Below are 23809 nucleotides of genomic sequence, written 5' to 3' on the forward strand. Positions count from 1 at the left end.
TTCCCACCCAACACTTAAACCATTCATCTTTAATTAGCAGAGAACTACTATGTGATTATTTACCAGTTATTCAAATAAATAATTTAAAATAAATATTGAAGTCAATTCTTTTAGAAATGTGGCACGCTGCATCAAGACGAATGGTTCATCTCAATATATTAATCTAAGTAGCACCACCTAAAGACCACAGAAAAATCCATCCAGTAGATTCAATGCAAAGACTTTCTAAAATACTTCCCACACCCTTCCATTTGTCTCCGTAAATTTAAGCTCATCAGAGGCTTAAATCAGAGGCCGACTCAGAGAAGTTATCTCCTTCCAAGAAGCCACTACCTCTCATTTCTCTCAGTCTGAAGTCACAGATTGTTCGCTCATGTCACTCCACGCCTTTCCTCACCTGTTTGTGTATGAACAGGAGTGGGGAGAAAGATTTATACCCCAAAACCCTGGCATGCTTCCATCTCTCAGAACCCTACTTGCCTGGATTTATTTAAGTTACTTACATCTTGGGTCCCACACAGTAGGCACGAGGCAGACATTGGAGGAGAACAGCAGCAAAATTAAGCCAAGACACCACTTTCTCTCCCTCAGTTTCACCTGACACTCACCAGAGCTGTAGCTGTCCCAGTGACCCAAACAGCAGCATCTGTTCATTGGCACAGAGATCAATTAGTGTAAATCTGGCCATGTTCATACCACATCCAAAATCGGGTGGCTGCATTTCAGCTTTCTTTTCAGAATGGTCCTTGCCTGTGCTAACTGGTAAAGCTTTAGTGAATATAGACCAAAAGCATGACAGGAACCATCCTAATAATTTAACAGTATAGATAATCACCCTCCTAGGCTCAGAAACCTTCCCATTATATATAGAAATACTGTCAACATGATCTTCTTTCTCAGCACACGGAGCCAACCACGGCTCACTTAATGGGCTCCTGCAGACCACCTGGCTATTCATTTCACCACTGCAAAAATAAGAAGTGGAAACTATTAAATGTCTTCAAAATTCATTTCTAATCAACAAAAATTCTAAAAGTTAACACGCAATAATTATAATTTAATGTTACTGCCTGATATCACAGGGCTGTGGTTTAAGCCATGTGCATACATTTACTATCTACTTTTATAGTTTACACACACACAAAAAAGCTACGAGTTCCTTGAGTTTATAATGATTGTTCCTAGAATAACTGCAACAGTACTATTATCATCCATATGTACTCTCATCAAATCCACCTTAACGTACCTTATCTCTGGCAAATATACATGGGTACGTATGTGCATTCTCAAATGCATGTAAAAACGTACATGCTCTGCCAGTCAAGAATAATGCGGAAATAAAGGCTTTTAAAGAAATTAAGAACAATTAGCAAATACAGCAGTGAGCCTCTGACACTCCTGAATGCAATCTATTTAAAGCATGACAGATAAGCAGGTTGCATAGAAGAAAAGAAATTTATAAAAACTTCCCCCTCACCAAACAGAATATGAATGTATTGGAAGAAAAACAGTGCCATCTACTGACAACATCGATTTTACTCATAAAGGACACTTCCCCATTGACTGATTTGTATCAGTTTCTCTACACAAAACTATCATAATCTAAAACTACAGAAAGTGTCCCATGAACCAGATTGTGGCACAGAACTGTGCCATTATATACATTTTGTTATAGTACCATTCATTTCAAAAAACTTGCATGTTTAACACCGAGCATCACAAGAGCTGTAAATGATTACCAGAAGTTACCTAGTTCCTCTACTTCCTTCAAGGCTCTACCTCTGCCATCCATGATATACTTTTGTCCAACCTGATTTTAGGACCCTCCAGTGAAGTATATACCGCCCCCTCCTACACAGCCTATTCCAGTATGTATCTCTGCTTTTAGAAAATTTTGCTAGCACTCAAACCAAAGGTTTTTCTGAACATTTAAGGTCTGTATTTCTAATCCTGCTAAAACTGCATTCTCCCATTCCTTTCTAACAGCCATTTACACACATGGTTCCCCCTCCTTCCCAGCCTTATTTGCCTAACAATGCCAATTTGTCAGTCATTCCCCATTATCACAATTTACAGACTATTGTTCTTTGTCTGCTCTCCTTTAAACTCAACCCACTTTGTCCATATTATTATCTAAAACCAAGCCATAAAACCCAACACAATAATCCAGCCTGACTTTTCTGATAAGAGATGGAAAATTAGTTCATGTATGCTGTGTGCAATGACAGGTTATAAAGCTCGTAAAGCCCAGCTAAGATTCATATCTAGAAAACCTCCTACTGTTTCGTTAACTGTACAACTTATTTTCCAAGGAAAAAGATACATCAGACTCTTCTGTTATTGAGAAATTAATATTAATTGTTACTTATCTCCCTATCTTTGCATGCTTAAGTTGCCAAAGTAACTTTTTTTTTTTTTTTGGACATCCACCTCAGCAGCCACTAACATTTCTGACATAGTCTTGGTTCTCCAATACTTGAAGGCATCCTAGGATGACATTTTTAGGGTAAAAAAGTCTACGGTTGTGATGATAAGAAAAAAAAAAAGTAGTCTTTCACAGAATAGATTTCACCTATATATTAAGAAACTCAGACACAGCTAAAAAGTGTCATCCATAAGCCCTTTAAAACTTGTACAAGTTTTTAAGTTAGCTATATAGGTGAGAATGTATTTTCAATGCTGTTGCAATCACTTTGTCTATAAAAGACTTGTTTTAATCTTTCCAAGGATTTGCATTATTTTCAGATGTGTTTCTAAAGAAAACTGATAAAGTTCCTGTTTTTAATACTGATTCCTCTCAATGAAGTGGGAACAGCCTTATCAAAGAAAAAACAATGCTCGCTCAATCAAGAGTAATATCTCTTTTCCAAGTTTCATCAGAACTTGCAATCTTCCAGAAAGAAGGACTGTTAGGGCTTATCAATAAAAGAAACTGCACTAGTATAACTATGTCAGTACTTTCTTTTTCCACCTAGTTCTTTCAGATTGAATTCTTCGGTAGATAATCCACAATCTTTGAATCCAACTTAGTTTAAAACATGTTCCAAATGCCATAAGTTAAAATCAAAAGACTTTCTTTGCACCTCTGAAAAATGAGAAGTTGCTCCTCCTCCTTTGTTGTCAGGATGTAACCTACTTTTGGTAAGAACACCACCCTCCGGCTGCCTCTTGCATCTTCGGCCAAAAAGGATCAAATGCCCACAGCCCACCTGCAGCTTTCTGATAATCTTTAGAAAACAGCTATATTATTATTATAAAAATCTCCCACACTGAAAATCTGGTAAGACCTAACAACAAAATAAGCACCTCAGTGCTTATTACTGACTTTAGTTCTTACAGTGACTGCCTTTGAATTGGTTATGGTTTGCCACTGGATTTCTAATATATGGCAGAGAACTTTTTTTAAAAAATAAGATTTGAGGTCCACCTTCCCAAAACTAGACAGAATTTCATTTTTATAGTGGTACTGCATTATATATATATATAAAAAATATTATAAATTTCATTACCATCACTTCATACATTAGTCACCTTATTCACACAGCTAATATGAACAGGTCTGTGTTTGACAGTACATTGTGTTGTGTTATATTTTAATAAAAACACGTTTAAGTTCCAAAAAGCATTAAGAAAGAAAAATAACTTTAAGCATAATTCATATAAGCTTAATTCCTGTTTATTTATCCGAGCTCCAACAATACTGAGCAGTGGAGAAAAGCAAGGGTATTTTTTCAGAAGCAGCAAAGCAAAAATACCCTTGTGAAATCCCAGCAAGCCTTCCACTCACTTGAGTGGAATAGCAGCCTCTCCCTCTGACTTCACAGGCAAACTTACCCTCTTTCAAGCCAGGAGAAAAGCAACAAGAGCATGAATAATTTCTAACAAGACATTTGCCTAGCAACTATGAATTGGCTATTTAAGCATGGTAATTATAGGAAGAGTGAGTTTTAAAAATCTGAAACAAAGTAGAACATGAGAATACATGCTGGTTGGTTATTTTTCACTACAAACTGTGTCAGGTCAAAGTATTTAGGAGAAAAAGCTGCAATCAGTGGCAGAACAAAGGCCACCGGTGATGACGTTCTGGGTAGAAGGCGCTCAATAACGTGTAGCCTGACAGGTAACTGATACGATTTTGTTATCAAGCACTGGAGCAGCTCAGTCAGTGTAAGGACAAAGTCAAAGTGAAGGGCTAGGATTAAGGTTTGACGGAAGCGTTAACGTTCTCCACGATGCCAATTCTTGCACGCTATATTGATTTTTTCGTGCGTAGACGAGTAACAAGGCTTATGCTTAAGGAATAAACGTTCGCACTTATTCTTTTTTTAAACCAGCCAGCTAAAGCGCACGTTCACCGTCGTACCTCATGTGCAGTATCCCGATGAGCGTGGCCGCCAGCTCGGAGGACATCCTGCCCATGATGCAGCAGCGGCTGAGGCAGGCGAGCAGGCTGGCGGGCAGGCAGGGCAGGAAGTACACCAGCTGCACCAGCCGCCGCTGGGCCTCCGCCGGCAGCAGGACCAGGGTGCCATCTAGCGGATCTGCCGGCACACGGACAGGGAATCACCGTCCTGACATTGCCATACGCAAAAACCTCTTGCAAAAACTCTCGAACAACGCCACGGCATAAGCACCTCATGCAAAACACCGCGAGAATCCTGCGGTGACCCCTCCCTCTTCCCTAACTACTCTTATTTAGTTAAGAGCCTACAGCACTTGCTGAAGGGCGGACAATATAACTAACGGGGGGGGGGGGAGAAAAATAGGAGAAGATTCACAAAGACACACAGGTTTCACAAAAAACGCAGCTTCTAGTCTATCAGATTCAAGTTCTGCTAACTTGAACAACAGATTTTAATCCTTTTTACTAGCCTTTAGGAAACGACACACATAGTTCATTTTAACCTTTATTATAAGGGACTGAACCAATCTCCACCCCTACCCCACACACATAGGATTTTACATTCACATAGGAAACACCAGTATTTTCCACGTATTACAACTTCCCTGCCAAGTTATGGGCAAAATTCATCATGCTGTAGTGTAAAAGTCTTACCATATATTCGAGCAGCAGTGGCTTGTAAACTTTGTAATAATTCCTTGTTCGAACGAGAAGCAGCAGAATGAATGATATCAATCAGCTGATTTGAAAGCTCAGGGTTTCTCAAGCCAAGCAGGGCAAGCTGCTGAGGTAAGCCAGCCAACCAACGAGATAAAACTTTACTTCGACTTCTAAAGGAAGAGGGAAAATTAGTTGAGGGAGGAAAAAAAACAAAACAAAAAACAAGACAACAAAACAACAAAAACCCCACAAACTTACTCTTTCCAGTCTTGACTAAGTTGCTTTAATGTCAGGTTCAATTAAATGACAATAAACTGCAATACTGTGATTTGCTGAGAATATTTCACCAGAAGATCTGAGCACACTGGTGTGCTACTAGGGTTACATCAGAAATATTTATTTGATCCATAGGCTTTGCACTGTGTATTTTCAACTCTTTCAGAAAGTATTTGTATGAACTAACTGTATGCTGGCAAAGCAACCTTCCCATTTATCATTAATCAGTTTATATTTAATGAGTTACGAGTCAGGCTAAAAAGCCACGGGATTACTACACCCTGAATAATACTGAACCCCCCAATCAAGCTACTACCCTTTACACTAGACTTTTAAATTCAGTTACACCTTTGCTGATGTCTTGCTTGACAATTCAGATACATCTTAAAGCAGAATGAAAAACTAGAACTGGTTGCTTTAAACAGGAGTTGATAACTGGTTTACTTTCCCTGTTCAACTGCTACAGTAAATAAACTATTTACGTCAACCATAATCAAGTTTCTCCCCCTGGCCCCCCTCCCCTCCCCCAAGATCCAAACCCCTTTTTTGTTTTTCAGGCATAGTTTCATTTCTTAACCAGGAGCAATGATTTTTTTTTTTTTTTTAAAAGACAACTATATTAAAAATTATATTTAAAAATGTAAACAAAGGTGTTCAAAACACATTCTATATTTATTTCTTTTTCTCTGAAGAAATTAACTTGGGTGATTAGAGACTACTGTTTTCCCTTTTTTAATTTTATTATATTTCTCTTTGTATTACTTATAAAGAGTAAGCACTGAATTATTTGTAATGAAGGTTTTCAGGTAGGTCTTTCCAAATTCTAAAGTAAATTTTAAATTTTTGAAGTGCAATTTAATAGTTCACACTAATTAAAGTAAGGATTCCTGAATCCCATTGATAGTTTTACCACCGAATTCCTATGGCACACAGGCAAATTACTTCAAACATGGCTCTCCTAAAGGTGCCTTTAAGAGTTTCTTAATAGATCTTCTACCTCCGTATATTCAAAACTACACCGAGAACTTCAGGGACCGAACCAAATCCTTACTCTGTGCACAAGCCATCCAGAGCTAATACAGTAATTTATTTTCCCCTGAACATCAACACAGCTAATTACTAAGCTGCACACTCCAAATGTAGAAAACACAATAGAAAGGAAGCATAAGGGACAACTGGAAGAATAATTTAGTTGAATTTGCAGGATTAGCAATTAGAAAAGGAAACTTGACATAAATGTCAAGAGATAAACTTTCTACCGTGACTTTTTAAAGCAGAACTGCACATCAAGCTCTCTACTTCAAAATTTAATGGTTGAGCCCTCAAGGTTAGCTTTCACATTACGGCTCCACTAAACTACCAATTTGCTCCTGCCAAAGCCAGACACAGCATTACAGGTATGGCCTCACCAGTACTGACCACAGACAGACAGGAATTTTAGTCAATCTGCTGGCCATGTTCCTCCTAATGCAACCCACGGCTGTTTGCCTTACACTCATGGTGGGAATGCACTGTTAACTTACATTCAGCTTGGCATATACTGTCAACCCCAGTTCCTTTTTTTACTATTGCTGCAGCTCAGCAAGCAAGGTATTAAGAAAGTGTACTGTGCCAAACACTCTCCCCTTGTCCATGCAGCCAGGCATTCGTCACAGAAGATTATCGTGCTGGTAAAGCATGATTTGCTCTTCCATACATCCCACCTTCCTCCTGATTACCTGCTTGTCCCTTATGTGTTCAGAAATTAATTCCAAGCCAAGAGGCTGCATGATCTTTCCAAGGACTGAGCCAAGAGGCTCATCAGCCTGAAATTCCCCAGATTCTCTTCAAGATCGCTTAATAACAGTCTTTCTCCAGTCACACAGAACCTCCTGGAGTCACCATGGTTTTTTCACATATGACAAACAATGGCCTCACTTTCACGAGACAACTTTTTCAGCCTCTCTGCATACCCATCTGGGCCACAGATTTCACTACATTCAGCTGATCAGATTCTTCACTTGCTAAATTTAAAGAGGCTTTTCTTTACATAAGATCTTTTTTGTCTTTCTGGAACATCTAGATTTCTACTGACTTTATCCACAGCCTCAAGCAAGCACAACTGAGGTGTTTAAGTGAATTTAAACATCAGTAGAAGGAATCTATAGCTTAGGTTGCCCCTGCAGCTCTTACAATTTGGGCCTTCTTGGGCATAAGTAACTACAAATAAAGTCAACTGAATGAGGTATCAAATGATCTTGTTCAAACATTATAATACTTCCATGTATCTTCTGCTACACTTTAGTATCTCTAAAAATTACACTTGCTTGTTTTCCACAACCTTAGTACACAGGTAGCACATAGAAGGAGAAAGATCAATCACAGGACTATTGTTTGCAACTGCCTGGTTGAATTTTACATTAAAAAAAATCCTATTAGTTGCTAAGTGCACCAATTTTTGTTTTGTACAAATACACCTCTTCCCTCTTTTACCATTCCCTCAGGTAATCCAATTCTTCTGGTTTATTTCTCATTTCGTCTGTTCAGGTAAAGCTTCTGAACTATATGTCACCAGAAAGTTTCTATTGGCACGCTCCTGCTTTGTGTGCCAGGCACTAACGATAACATGAAGTTTAGCTCCAAGTGAGCTCTGATGAACAGTATTAGCAGACTCTCCAGTTTTACCACTCCCACTGTTGTCACCTATGTACTGCATCCCACTGTACACATTCCTATTCTTTAAGTGAGATGCCATCTTTTATACCAAATCCAGATTGCATTACCTGCCTTTAAAGGTAATAGTCAAAAGTTCTTACTATCTGCATTTTCACATACCAGTTCTCTCAAGTCTCTGGAATAAAATTTACCTAATCCTTCTCTTTTGCATTAATTTGACAGCATTCAACTCAATTTTGTTTACAGCACTGTTGTTTCCATATCTGAGGACTCTGGCCATCCCTTGTGTTTGACACTAATTATACTAATCTTTATTGAAAAATGTGACACAATATTATTTATATTGAAGGACAATCTAAATTCATCCTAATTTCAGACCCACTTCTTCCCTTATTCTATAGTGTGATGGTTAAGAAGCTTTTGCTATTTTCACATTCTATGAAAAAAATAATTCAGCTTGACGTTTAGGAATTGCTATTTCTAACCTGCTTGTCAGAAAAACAGGAATTAAACCAGTCTGCTTATCAATTCCTTTTTTCCTATTCTCTGTAAGTGCTGTTTACCATAAACACTCCCTAAAAGCTGGTCAGGAAACAGCAAAAAACTTGGACGACCTCTTCCCTCGTCTAAGACAAATCTTCATTTGTATTTATGACCTGATTCTCCAGACCTCCTTCCCCATTCCAATCAATTGGCCTGTTTATACTTCAGGAAACTTCACTAATTAGGTTTTTTCCTTCCTTTAAACGTCTTTGGTGCTGAGCTTTAAAACTTGACCACATCCATTATAGATCTGCTTTTATTTATCCCTTCTAGCTCAAACTGAACCACCTTATAGACAAATCCTATATTTCGTGGGCTACAATTTCCATGACACCCTGGCTTATCAAATCAAGTATCATTTATAAACCAAAAGCATTTCATCAGCTTACTACTAAAGTGATGATTACATGAAAGAAGCTGCTGAGTGTAAATCAAGAAGTTCAAAGTAGGTCTTTGAAGGTGTCAACAAGAGTATCATAACAATGATAAAAATTATTTAATTTTCAAAAGACCTGACGAAGTCCTTCACCAAAAACTTTTTAAGGAAACTTAGTATCCATGATATAAGAGGGAAGGGTCTTGCATAGACAGCTTGTGTTTAATGGTAGGAAAAGCCTGGAGGAGAGACAACTGAAGTGGGTGAGTTAGAGGTAGGCTCAACAGAAGACTCAAATCACTTAACATGAAAATGGTGGATGGGAATAAAACGTTTGCTTTCCCTTCCCACAGAAGAAGTGGGTGCTGGTATCAAATGAAGCTAGAAGGAGTCAGGATCAAAAGAAACAAAAGGACATTGGTCTTCAGATAGCTGAGCTTTGTCAGTCCTTGCCAGAGGATGCTGCAGTTGCTCCTGATTTAGACCGGTCCAAGGAATGACCAGAAAAGCTCATGGAAAAAACATCCACTGAGTGATACTAATACACAGAAGTTCTGCACAGTGAGGAAGTACAGGCTTCAAATGGTTGGAAGCTTAGAATACCACAGAAAAGTAATTCTTGCCTTCTTCCTATAGCATCTCACATAGGTCAGTGTTGAAGGCAGGCTGTGACGCTAAATAGCCTTTTAAGTCTCTACCAGTATATATATGCATATGTGCATGTGTATACACACACACACTGTATATGCATACATACACACGACTACACATATGTGTGTAGCGATTGGGGTGAAGATAACCAACATCAAGACCAAAATATTAACTCTGAATCTTGTAATAAATCAATCAAGTTTTCTTTCACAGGGCAACAATAGGCCAGAAGCTCCTACCTAGCCATTGAATCAGATACACCTAAAAAATAAACAGCTTCACTTCAATGTCCTTGGAAAATGTTCCAACATGAATTCTGCTCCTCTTAGACTGCTCTTGACAAGCTTCTGAGAAAAATTAAAAAAAATGAGAGCAGTCACAGGAGGGCTGAAGAAACTATGACGTCAAACTGAATGGAATAACATGAATGTTATCCAGGATCTACTGCACAGTCCACATCTTGAAGAAATGAAAAAAACCACTTGTTTCTAAAGGAAAGAAATGGATCAGTACAGTATACAAACACTACGTCGTCTTAAAATGTCTTTTCAGACATAAGTGCAATTATCCTTTTTGCAAAGAATTTTTGAGATTTCATTCTTGTTACTAAAAATGTCACAATTCCATGTAGAAGACTAAGAGGGACAGCAGGAAAACTACTGCTATTTGTGATATCTAAAGATAGAAAGTTAAAGCTTTCTAGATAGTCAGATGGTCACATGAAACTGGATGAGATGCTCAAGACTTCCAGGTAAGCACAGAAAACAGTGGTTACATAACCTCGGGGAAATTAGTCAGTATGAAAAAGATCTTTTCATACTGGGTGAAAAGAGGAGGAAAATGGGATATTCCCTAGCCTTTTTCCTGTCTTTCAAACTACCTATACTTTGTAGAACGTTCATAGGGTAGTGTTAGATACTTCTGGCTGTAGATCTAATTACATGTACTCAGGCATTACCCACAGTAAAAGATTTAACAAAGCAAAGGAGTTGCAGAAGAGAACAATTTTCCCAAAGCTTGACTTTGCTAGTGGACACCAGTACTTCTGGGGGCCCTGGTCTGATTTTTACCTAGTAGCAGAAACAGGTATCAGAGGTATGATCTTATGTCCCTTTGCAGTTCTCAAACAAGGTAGGATTAATGCAGCTTGATCTGTGTTTAAGGATTTTACATAGCTGGAACCAGATGACTTGGCTGAAAAATACCTTCTGGAAAAGTTAAGACTTTGGAGACAATTTGGACAGATCTTATGATGAAAAAGTTTAATAACAGCAATATAGAGAATAATCTCCTCTTACTTGAAGAAAGTCAGATATCTAACAAATGCATGAAACTGGGAACCCAAAAGGACAAGAATATTTTCTTAAACCTAGTCTCTGTAGAACCAAACACCCAAAACAATAAAATAATACTTTTCTTAAAAGAAAATAAGTACAAAAGGCTACACGCACTACCAAAACCTCCAAAGGCACTAAGTCACAAGTCCATGACCTCAGGCTGAAGTAATGGAAATGCTCCATGGCTATAGCTGCACAATCTTGACACATCTAATGACTACCACACAGTCAGTAACAATGAGCTTGCAGCAATGTACTTCAAGTTAAATTTTAAATCATTGAGATCTACCTAGTACTTACATTAAGAAAAAAAGACAACTAAGCTAATACACATCTCAATGTCATAACTCACAGAGAACCTAAACTTTCAAATTCCAGTGACACAGTGCCAAAATAGATTCAGAATGAAGTTTTATAACATCTACATAGAAATTCAGTATTGTAACTTTTGAAATAAATACACTATGTTGAAATGAGAAAGAATATATAAATGGTTTTTACCTGATTCTTTGAGTCCTCAAATCTTCTTTTTGGTAAACTCTGCTAAAAAATTTCAAAAGCAATGTACGAACAGGAAAGAGGAGATTCCTTTGCTGGTATAGCGTATATACTGCTTTTATCAAGGGTTCTGTTGCCACTAGAAAGAAAATATATAAAAACCTGAAGCAGTGCTGCTTGATATTCTGATTTTGTACATACACACACATAGACACAGAAGAGCTATAATCTGTATATGCAACTATCTACATTTAACTCCACAGGGAAGTACTAAAATGTTTTAAAACAACTACTGGATGGATTTCTAAACCATTGAAACAATACCTTCTTGTGTAGCTTGTGAGAGTGCTACACAAATAGAGACTACATGTAAGTGAAAACTTCAGACCTTCTTGGAGACAAGACAGTGCACAGGCTGCGATGTAGCTGAGAACCAATAAAGTTCTGCTTTCCACTGCTACCTTCCACATCCTTTTCCCCTAGTGTAGTAACCTCACACAGATCTTCTCTTTTACTGCTCACCTGTGCTCACCCAAACCTCACTGTCACAGTGCCTTCAGCTCTCTCTATACTATCCCTTTCTCCCTGCCACACACACCAGCCTTATCAGCTCTCCATGTCTTTGAATGAGCTGGCTCCAAATCACATTTGCTGACTAACCAGAAAATACATACCTTGAGGGGCCACTGGCAAGCCACTACAAAGAGAACTGCTAAACTCACACTGCAACCTTGTCTTCTCTGAAGCTCTCGTCAGCTATATGTTATCACCAGACTTAATGCAATGTATGAAATTTCTACCCTTATGTCAAAGTTGGCTAAAACCAGCCAGCAAGGGCAGAAGTTATTATAGTAAACTGAGAAACAGACCAAACATTTCCTTTGGAAACCAGATTAAACCACTGGATGTAAATATTAACAAAGCGTGGGAAAAAAAAAATCATACAAATCTCTGAATTCAGAGAAGACAAGCCTGGAAAGAATGGGGAAGCATCTGAAAAGTTAAAAGATACATGAAAGGTATGAGCCTTGACTCAACTTGCCTCAGAAGAGCTTGGCATCCCGATTAATTCGTTTCTGTCAAGATACACTTAAGTAGCAGCAATCATTTCATTATCTTCATAAACCAAGACTGGGAAACCTTTGCTCTTCCATTCAGGTGCACAGAGCAGTCTTAGTAAGTTATGTATTCAAAAACAGATACAATTTTGTGTTCCACACTGAACAGAGCTACTTCTGCCCACAGAGACAAGAATGCTCCATACTAAAAATGATTCCAGATCCAGTCAGGGGCTGGTCTTCATCAGCAAAACTCTTATCAGGGAACTTATTTAAGTTACCACATAGGGATTCTCACTAAAAGACACACTATAAAAAGCCCCTGAAATGGCATGGTGTGACGCATGCACTCGACTCCTTAACCAAACTAGCAGTAGTTTGCTACAGGCTCCGAAGGAGCTTAAGGCCTAAGCCGTGACCAGGCCAAGAACTCCTCTGGTTTCAATCTGTTCTCTGAAAACCCACAAAGGAGCCAAGTGATGCCGTGAGCATCGATGCATATGAGCTTGGAACACCGACTGTGCAATTGACACATGAATAGCGGGTGGCTTTTTCAAGACTCATTTATCAAGGAACAAAGTTAGTTGTGGGTCAAGGAGTTTCATGCATACCTTTCCCACTGCACGTCACTTGACTATGAGACAACCACTTTATTCCATAAATATGACAGCCTAAGGGAGCCTTCTTTGAGCTCTGCCTGCTAGGCAGCATGGCGGTGATGTCCCCTTGAGCTAGGACACCTCTCAAGGTTGCTCCTCGAAGCAGAGACCTTTTACCAACAACAGATCTTTGGTAAGCGACCAATATCGCACATAACCTTGTAGTATGGTAACTTTGATTTGTGCCTTGGTAACTTTGAATCATTGTTCAAATGATTGTGCCATACAGTAACAGAGTGAACCTTGCCATCGAATTTTGTTAAGTCATGCTTTTACATCACATTAAAACCACTTTTGCTAATAGCTTTGATGGTGATTCTTTAAGCGATCTAAATCACTCATTTGCGACACACAGTCGTACTCAAGCATAATGCAGGGAGCCATTGAGAAGTCGAAATCTAACATATTTGTCAACAGAAAAATACATCAAATATTAGAATGGATTTTAGCTAAGATAGATTATTCAGTTATTTTCATTGCATCAGGAGCATCAACTTATTCAATTCACGTACTCTTCAGGTGAAGATTCATCTTGGACAGTGTTTCTTAAACAGAACGCTTGCTTATTCTTAACTGAATAACAATTATACTTTTATCTAGTTTTTAGCTAATTCATGAACTGTTAACTGAACAAATATAATAAGAAATAAATATTCTTAGTGTGTACAATGTTCAGCCACCTTCCAATAACTCTCTATGGCAAATTTAGTACAGCAGGTCCTATTATTTGATTGCTTCATATGAACAAGACAAGTTTAAAAAACAGAAGCAATTTAAAAATGTATTCTTAAAAATTAGTACTTAAAAGGTCCACATTAAACAGACTTCCAAAATGCAGCCAAAGTCCTCATGATTTTTAACGTATTTCAGTTTTAATTAGCACATGGCAAGCCTCCTTCTGAAGTGACTGAGTGTGCTCTCTTCATTACTCGAAGAAAATTTATCAAACACACAACTAGCAGGCAAGCTGCTGCTAAAGTCATACCTGAGAGATGCAAGAAAGAAGCAGACCACCTACTTACAGAAAGCAGATCCAGAGTCTGATCTTAAACAATGGAGAGAAATCTTCACACATCACAGCTCAAAGCTCTTCTGGCATCCACAAAAAAAGGGTGCATTTCACCCCAGCATAAACAGCTACTCAAAATAGGCAACCCTGAAAAATGTGACTGCAAAGATACCACCGTGCTTTTGTGCCATAATGTGCAGGAGGTTGACTATGGTCTCATTTAATCTCTCGTTCATTAGCTCTTTGTTTTTTCTATCTAAGTTTTCCCTGTTGATTTCCATTGTGTTCTAAAAAAATTTTCATTGTAATGGTTCATTTTTTCTTTTGCATTGTCTTCTAAAGAAGACATAACTTTCCAGGCCCTTAACCTCACATGTCAGATAAGTTTTAAAAAAATCACAGTTATATTTTTGGTATGTACCATCTTTTGCAGTATCATCTGACACAATAAAGCTCAGAATTTCTATAGCACCATCAAAAAAAAAAAAATTCAAGGAAGGAAACTTTTCTTCTTCCACAGAATCACATAATGGTTGAGGTGGGAAGGGACCTCTGGAGGTCATCTGGTCCAACACCCCTGCTGAAGCAGGATCAGCTAGATCTGGCTGTCCAGGACCACGTCCAGACAGCTTCTGAATATCTCCAAGGATGGAGACTCCACAACCTCTCTGGGCAACCTGTGCCACTGCTCAGCTCAGTGAAAAAGGGTGTTCCTGATGTTCAGACAGCATCTCCTGTGTTTCAGTTTGTGCCTGTTGCCTCTTGTCTTGTCACTGGACACCACTGAAAAGAGCCTGGCTCCCTCTTCTTTGCATTCTCCCTTCAGGTATTTACATACATTGATGAGATGCCCCCTGAGCCTTCTCTTCTCTTCTTTGTGGCCCTTCGCTGGACTCTCTCCAGTATGTCCACGTCTCTCGTGTTGGGGAGCGCAAAACTGGACAGTACTCCAGGTGTGGCCTCACCAGAGCAGAACAGATGGGAAAGATCACCTCCCTCAACCTGCTGTCAACACTCCTCCTAATGCAGCCCAGGACACCGCTGGCCTTCTTTGCCGCAAGGGCCCATTCCTGGATCACGTTCAACTTGGTGTCCATCAGGACCCCTGGTCCTTTTCAGTCAAGCTTCTTTCCAGCTGGTCAGCCCCCCAGCACGTACAGATGCATGGGGTTGCTTCTCCCCAGGTGCAGGACTTTGCACTTCTTGTTGAACCGTCAGCCCATTCCTCCAGCATGTTGAGGCTGTATTTCCTCTACAGCTAGTAAATGAATTTTAATCTGACATCTAGTCAGGCTTTTAGTACTACACAAGCATTATCTTGAAGGGATGAGATAAATTGTCCACACAAACAGATACAGATTCGTGAGATAAAGAATTTCCCACTTGCAGTGAAATTCCTGAACCTCTACAGGATCAGCAGACAAGATCCATACATATTAATCTTTTGGAATTTCACTTAAACTTTTTTTAAGCCTATTTATTTTCTGCATTCCTGAGGAAAATTATTGTACTAAAATGGCCACTTTGGTTAGAAAAACACCAGCCATTATCCACTATCTGGTAAAAGTTTGTTAGACAAAGGAAAAATCAATGTTTCATTACAAGTAAAAGCATGAAGTATCTGATTTAACAGTCTAACAATAGTTTGGAAACTACTTTCATGAGTAGCAACTCTTCTGTCTTAGCTCAGCTGGTGAACAGGCACATCTCTGTGGACTATTATTTGCCTTCGAGAGGAAGCTAAATTTGGAGTGCAGATAGTAATGATTACTTATTATCTTTGTCATCAGGAACATAGGAATAGACAGATTCCTAATTAAAATGGATTTGGAAGGAGATACAACTAACTGCCAAAATATATTTGAGGGACATTTGACATCTTTTAATCTCACAACACTGACAATGAAACCTGCTGCTAAGGGCAAAGCATTTTCTATAAACTCTACTTGGCTGCGTGGCTGTGGAATTCACTTCTACCAGACTGGTAAGACACAATAGACCCCTGCCACCTTTAGACTTACTGAAAAATTCCTTTCTTAAAGAAGTCCTACATCAATCACTTAACAGACATGTCAACCAAGGTCACATCTGGAACACAACCAAGTAGTACTTGAAAAGCAAAAAAAAAAAGTCACAACTGGAAGTCACAACTGGAAATAATGTTTTCTCTTGGAAAAGGATTCAAATCAAGCACATTGGAAAATATTCTACAGCTTCCATCAGAACTATCTTTGCATTTCACATCATCACAGGTCTAGAATGGTCATCTGACAGTACTTAAAGGAGTCTACCAGCTATGTTAATAATTTTAAATAAGGATTGGAATATCAATGTATCATGCATCTCTATATCCTAGTAATTATTTTTTTAATGAAGAAAACTCATCTTCCCATTTACAAGAATATCTTAAGAATTCAAAACAGAAAACAGATACACAAATATATTAATACTTTGCATATCAACAGTATGAATCTAACAGCATTCCTAAAAATCAAGCGGCTTTCAATGCTACACACAAGAATATGACCATGAAATTCGATTTACCTCTACAGACAAAATACATTATGATGTAACAACTGAGGATATAAGATGAAGTGACCTGAAAATGCTAACTCAAGCTCTTCGTCACTGCATAATTCTGCTTTTTAGAAACTACTCATATCTTACCTTTGTTTTGCTGTATTTGCATTAGTCTCCAAGTCACACCAAGCAATCTGTTCACCTGCTTGCTATTCAGCTTGCTGCCATCCTGAAGAGTATCTGTGACAAATTTCCTTATCATGTCCAGCCAACCAGAATCCATCTGAAGTGTTGAAGTGCTTGCTAGTGAAACCATTATGTCACACAAGGTTAAGTTCAGTAAAAGATGGTCTACGCTGTTTGAGGATGTCATACAATACTTGTTGCTAAGGGGGAGGGCGGAAAAAAGAAAAGAGAGAAATTTCAAAAAAATATTTTGTGCCTTTTAATGTACGTTACTTTGGTAGAAATTATACTATGTAGAAAAAAAATTTTAAGTGTTAAAGTTTTAAAGCCAATATGCATTTCAAAAGTCTTCATATTTGACATCTGGATACTTAAAAATTTATGTTCTGCCACCAAAATGTTTATTTTTCGTATTTATAGTGGCAGCAACAACCAAAGCTCTAAATTGTATCTCTATGGCTGGCTTCTCCCATTCGACATTTTTACTCTAGCCTAGCAGCACTTTCAGGTGACTGAAACCAGTAAAGGAAGACTAAAAAAAAACCTAATCCTTAGTTTCAGTCTCTTCTGTGAGGAATCACATGGATTTTGTTATTACCACACAATGACAAAAAGCACCATGAACAGCACAGAGAAATCCATTTATGTACTTTTTTTCCAAACTCATGTGGAATCAGAAACACATTTTTCACCATCACAATATTCTGCAGGACCACGCTGTTGCCCTTACAGAGGTTTGAAAGGCAAAATTAAGGGATATCAAGAAAGGAATCAAGTGTATTGCGGCTTGACACATAATGCTAGAACTTCTCTACTTGCTGATTAGTCACTCACGGTATACAAAAGAAAAAAATCACAGCATTTACCTACAGAAAGCTGCACAATATGAATGCCTACATTCAGAACACAAAGTAGAGCTGTGAAAACGAAGTAAGAAAAAGCACTTTAACCTGCGCTAACATAACTGTAGTCACCCTTCAGTTCATAGCCAACCATTACGATATGAGCAAATAAATCTCAACCTGTGGACATCACGTGGCATAAATGCTAATAACTTTTTCATGTTCAGAATACGTAGATACTCAGCACTATCAGTAGTACTGTCGTAAATTCCTGCAACATTTTGCAAACTGGAGAAGGAACGAAGCCTCAAAATGCCATGCAACGTTTCCAAATGCAGGCCTTTAACCCAATATATTGGTAAGCAAGGAAAACAAAAGCAACTATTTTTATTTTTATGTCTTGAATTAACAGTCAAAATAAAAACACAAAAAAGAGTTTCACAGATTCTTTCTCCTGCATGTACCCAACAATATATTTATTTCGAAGTGCAAGAATGGGGCAAAACTTAGTAGCAGAGTGAAGAAGGATCAAGAGAAGTATGGTTAGTCAGGGTGTCATCTATAAGACAAGATAAGACAAGCATCTATAAACTACTAATTCTGAGATTTTCAGTTTCGAGGAAGGGTGTTCAGGTCAAAACCTGGAAAAGCAAAACACCTTTTGGCTTTATCAACTTAATGGGTAAGAATTAGCTAAAATGAAAGCATTTAATGAAGAGCTATGCTGTACCTCTGATCTATGTGCCCTTACAGGAAGAGCAAATGCAACAGTCAAAACATGAAATAGGATTTCAGCCTCAAGTATGCCTGCACCATAGTAGACCCTTACCGTAAAAAGAGCTGCTTCTACTACTACAGCTCAATCTGCAGTGGCACAGTTTGCAAGCATTTGAAACCAAGATAGACACCGGCTGATACCCACTGTTCATACACCCGTGTTTTATATGGACTGCAATGGTGCAGAATGACTCTAGAACAGACTTTGCATGAATATAGTCTCACATCTGGGAGCTGAGAGGGGAGACAACCTGCTACTGGCCTGTACCAGAACAAAAGTGGTACACCCACTCTGCCAGATCAATAGTGAAGAAACATGTGAGTGTTTGACTTCTCCTGCTCCAGTACTGCTTTGCCATACAGGACAGGCACAGTGTGTCCCATCTCCCCTCCTAGCTGTATTTATCCATCCCTGTAATACAACTATAGAAGAGTAGATGTGGGTGAAAAAAATGTTTTAACTATGTCTTGATGTAATTCAGCAGTCAACTGAAGAAAACATGCAGAAATATGAAACTAGTCAGACTAACACAAATCACCATTTAGTAATATACAAATTCCAGATCAAGCATTCAAAAAAATATTTTCATTTTTCTAAGACAGCATTTTAATTTCTACTGGAGATTATTCAGATGATTTCCTATACAATACTTTTACAAAGAACAACCAAAACTTCTCAATTCAAAGCAATGCTACCTTCCTACAAAAACTTCTCTACAGATCTTCATGGAATACACAATAAGAAGTCTTCTTTTCCAACATTAAAAACTTAATACTGCTTAAAGCAGATGACTCGCATTGTCTCACTTATCTTACAAAATTTAAAGCTGTAACATGACACTGATTTTATTCTTACCCTTTGTACGAATCTTTCTTTTTGTGCTTTACTGTTTCTTGTAAAGAATAAGGAAAATGACGCATGAAGTGGTGCTTGAAATCAACAAGATAATTCATTCGAAGCCATAGCTCCTGTTAAGGAAAGCAGATGATAGATAGAAAACATGGTAGTATGTGAAATACATCGATGCAATCATCTTCCAAAATCCATTATTGGAATCAATGAAAAACAGGAACTTTAGCTTCTGTTTGCAAGTTTTCATATATATTTACTTTCAGCCATAAATGTGAAGTCCTATGCATGAACCTGAAGGTCCACAAACAAGGAAGTAAAATTGTAAGTCAAGGCTGAGCGACAATGTTTAATCCAAACTGGACCAGTATATTTTCTTAGCACATATTAATGTGGGTAAATGCAATATTAAACAAAGTGAGTTACAGATGCGAATTGAAAGTGCTTTTATATCAATTTATCAGGGTACTTAAAATCAGTGAACTCTGATTTACTTGCAGTGACTGTCCTGAGTTTTCCATTAAGATGTATTCTGACAGTGCCTTCACCTTTCCCCATCATTAGTGTACTTGTAGTTCAAACTCCAATGACACAAAACGTTTTCCAGTAGAAAGGCCATCCTTACAGAAAAAGGATTTTTTTCAATATTTAAAAATAATTTTACTTTGTGGGTTAGCAGACACTCACGGTCACCATTCCACCAACTGTCCAGCAGAACTCATCACAAAAAAAGCCTGCACTGCTATCAGGTTGGTCAGGCAGAATAATCTTTTTGATATTCAAGTATTAAGAACAGAGAATGACATTAAACTACTTCAAAAGATCAATCGGTTTCCACTAGGTGTATTCATAGTGGTTTTCCAAAGTGTCTCTAATAAACACTTTTTCTTATTTAATAGCCCTTGGGCTTACAAGCCAAACTTCCATTTCCAAACTGAGCCATTTTAATGTGTTTCATATATAAAGGTGACTATAAAGGAAAACTAAGGTAAACAGTTATCTTACCCAAAATACAATATGCTCAAAAAACAAAAAGTTGTATGGACATCAGATTTTTTTTTTCCCCCCAAAACATCCTAAGGTTATAATGCAACTGCATGTACCTAAAACACCTACATCTTGATAAAGGAGCACTCCTTTCGTGTGACCAAAATGCAGGCACCTTGTGGCTAAGGGCAGCAGCTCTGCCGTACCTAAAGAAAAAGGCTAGGGGCACCAGGCTGACACAGGTATTTACCTGGCCAACAGCCCGCTTTCTGCCTGCTTCCAAGAGGCCTTCTAGAAAAGACGAAAGGGGAACAGTGTGTTTTGTTCAGACACACTGAATCCATCCCTCAGGCTGTGAATGCTGGATAACTCTGATCTAATGGAATGATTCCACAAATGATTTCCAGTAATTATTCTATGTGTAGGTTTTTGTTTAGCAAATGGAACTACAGTCCTATACCCAGGTAAAACAGCTGTCAAGACATTCCTTCCAACTACTCTCAATAGGCAAAATGGAAAGAGAAGAGTCTTCTTTTTCCAGTTTGCAAAATCTTTGGAAGAACAGCAAAAGTTACAAAAACCAGCAATTCATTTGTCAAAGACAGACAAAATAATTAGGGCAAAAAAACTTCAAGGATATTTTCCAAAATTCTTATTGAGGTTTTGACTCCATGTCTTGTGATACTACCAATCATGACACAACGTAGGCTGTACCAAGCAATTACAGGATCTCATACCACCGTTATTGCCAACTTTCCAAGAGTTTAGGGTTTGTTCATTTCCAACCCCCCACCCCCGTAAAATGTTTCAGCACATAAGAACAAGGAACAAACAACTCCATTCTAAACTTTGTTCAAATTTATATTCTAGAGGTTATCTGGGAGACAAAACCTCTTCTCCAATACCAGTTTCAGTTTCAAAAGCTTTTGTGCTGCAGTCTGTCAAAAAGGATTCCTGGAGACTATCAATGAACTCATTGCTCAGTTCAAGAAATTCTTTTCTAGAGCAAGAGACTTGACAAAAATCCAAACTCAAATTTTACTCAAAACCTAGGCTTTTTGTCTCTCTAAATAAAATATTTCCACTACTTCCAATCACCAAATCACTAGTTTCCGATCAAAACAAAATGAACTATCATTATTATGCCACAGATCTCTTCTCCCTTACCATTTTGTATGTTTCATCATGTCGCTTTGTGAGTTTCCACAATAAATGTATTATACTAAGCACTTGCTGCATAAGCTGCTGAGATTCTGATTCCAAAAGGTTTCCAAGAATGGGAGCTGATTGTGCAGGAGATGCTTCAATCCAGCACTCAATCAGTAATGGAATTATTATCTCAATAAAACCTTTTAAGTTTTCAGCTGAGGACAGGCCTTTTTCTGCACTGTCCATTACGCTTGCCACAGACCTAAACAGAAGCAAACAAAAAAAAAAAAAAAGGAAAAAGAAAAAAGATAAAGATCACACCTTTAAAAACAGATTAGAGCAATATCACTTTCCTGCTTTCTGAATAACAGGAAAAATTACTTTTTTAATACATTAAATGTTTGCTTGCTTTCTTGCTAGTTATTTCAGTAAGGAAAAAAGGGAGTTCAAACCATCTACAACAAACCTGCTACCGAGTCTCCCTGCAAGTTTGTGTGCTTCTGTAACAACTTCTTAGATTTCAGTATTTCTTTCCCCATTGTTATATGTAAAGTCTATAAAGTGGAGAAATATAATTTGCATTATCATATCACCTTCAACCAACAGATAAGAATTCACTGTACTCGGCACAACAAAATAAAAAAGCTTTACATTTTAAGCTCCTTGAAGCAAAATAATGAAACTGACTACAAAGCATTGTCAAATGCATAAGGTTTATTACAGTTAAAACCATCTCCAGCTATAACGAATATAATGGTTGTTCATATTAATAGCAAAAAAAAAATTCTGCAAAAATATAACTTCGGTTCCCACCTGAAGTTTAACTATAATGCTCTGGAGAGCAACTAGTTGGAAAATTATTAAAATTATCTGATAATTAAGTTAAACAAAAATTATCAAAAAATGAAGAGATGTAGTTGAAATTAAAAGAACCTCTCCCAGAAAGCAAGAAAATCAAGTACTTTTTCCCCTCGCCCTTACAACACACTTTGTTTGTGTTTCAAAAGGGATTATCAGCACAAATGACCAAGTCCTGCTCCCGGATAAATTCAGGCAACTTGCACCCATTTCAAAAAGAAGGTTCCTTAAAGAAAGAAACCCCTGAATAACCCCTGCTAATTTTAAACAATACAGAAGCTTCTGAAAGGGTTTCCAAATAACAAGAGCCCTTAAAAAAAAAAAAAAAAAAAGAAAAAAGCAACAATAATTTCAACTCATGATTTCTGATATTGTTTTCCATGATGATTTTGTTTTCTAAGTCACAGCACAAAATTCCCATCATAATTCTAACTTCCTAATACACATAAAATTGGTACACTGAACCTCCTGTTAAAATCCTTTCCGTTGCAGTGATGCTCTCCAAGTGATTTTTCTTTACATATACACCCAAAATAGGATCTGAAAAACTATTTGCTTTCTTTTCACAGATAGGTCGGAAATTCTGTTTACAAATTTTAATTTCATATTGGATTTAAGAGGTAAAGCAGTTTTTCCTGGTCATCCTGTCATTTCCACATTATCCAATTAGTTATATCCTTCTATGAAGCTACATTTCTCATGCTGTTGCAATCATCTATAATATGCACATAATAAAAAATTTTATTCTGTCATTTCTCTCTGGTTGAAACTGGTATCTCAAGAAAATTACTAAACCAAAACAAACCCAAGTATTAACAAACTGTAAAAGGAGCACAGAGAAGACACCTGCAAAGGAATAAAGATAAAGTGTAAGACAAATGCAGGCTCTTTTTCAATGAAGGCAAGATGGGAGAGAGAATTTAGATCTCCAGTACAAAATAAAATGGACAAACGGAAACATAACTGGTCATAAGGAAAAAATATTAGTTTTATTCTTTAGTACCTACTACAACTACCAGACATCTTAAAATTTTAAAAAGCTTATCATTAACTGCAGCAACCAATGTATGCAGTCAATGTAATTTGGCTTATTTGTCCCTTTTTTGTTGCTCTGTATCCCTTCTATGCCACAGACACTGCAGTAAAGACACCGGTTTCTTTCAGCCTATAAAGAGTTTAGCGTGAATGGTTCCAACTTAGACATTTAACTCTCAGTCATCTAAAGACACAGCAGACAAATCCCATCTTCCAGTTATAACCACAATGAATTCTAAAGCATCACTGGACAAGCCAGTTGATACCAAGACCATAACCTCACTGAAAAAGTTAGGTTGTCCTGTAAATGCTATGCCATGACAGGACTACACACTCAGCTGAGATTCTGAAATGTCAGTAATCGGCTGAAATAGTTCTGAAGTAGTAGTCTTCAATCACTTCTCTGAAAATAATACCTGATATTACAGCAGAGCTCTGGAATTCAAGCAATCTATTTCTGGAACACACACCAAAAAATCTC

General features: G+C 37.8%; 1 protein-coding gene across 2 annotated transcripts in view; it reads right to left on the reverse strand.

The window, feature by feature from the left end:
• Positions 1-23809, reverse strand: part of TEX10 (testis expressed 10) — a 61894-nt gene that overhangs the window by 29116 nt on the left and 8969 nt on the right. Inside the window, exons 5-10 of one of the 2 annotated variants that reach the window (XM_072852892.1) lie at positions 21454-21697; positions 19306-19418; positions 16792-17030; positions 11402-11537; positions 5057-5229; positions 4364-4541 (exon numbers count right to left, since the gene is read on the reverse strand). In XM_072852892.1, the coding sequence (XP_072708993.1) occupies positions 4364-4541; positions 5057-5229; positions 11402-11537; positions 16792-17030; positions 19306-19418; positions 21454-21697 (1083 nt within the window). Of the gene's footprint in view, positions 1-4363; positions 4542-5056; positions 5233-11401; positions 11538-16791; positions 17031-19305; positions 19419-21453; positions 21698-23809 lie in introns of both variants that reach the window. The other variant, XM_072852891.1, reaches the window with a different exon arrangement.

The sequence above is a fragment of the Ciconia boyciana genome, chromosome 2 (genome assembly GCF_034638445.1).
Source record: "Ciconia boyciana chromosome 2, ASM3463844v1, whole genome shotgun sequence".
Lineage (NCBI taxonomy): Eukaryota > Metazoa > Chordata > Aves > Ciconiiformes > Ciconiidae > Ciconia > Ciconia boyciana.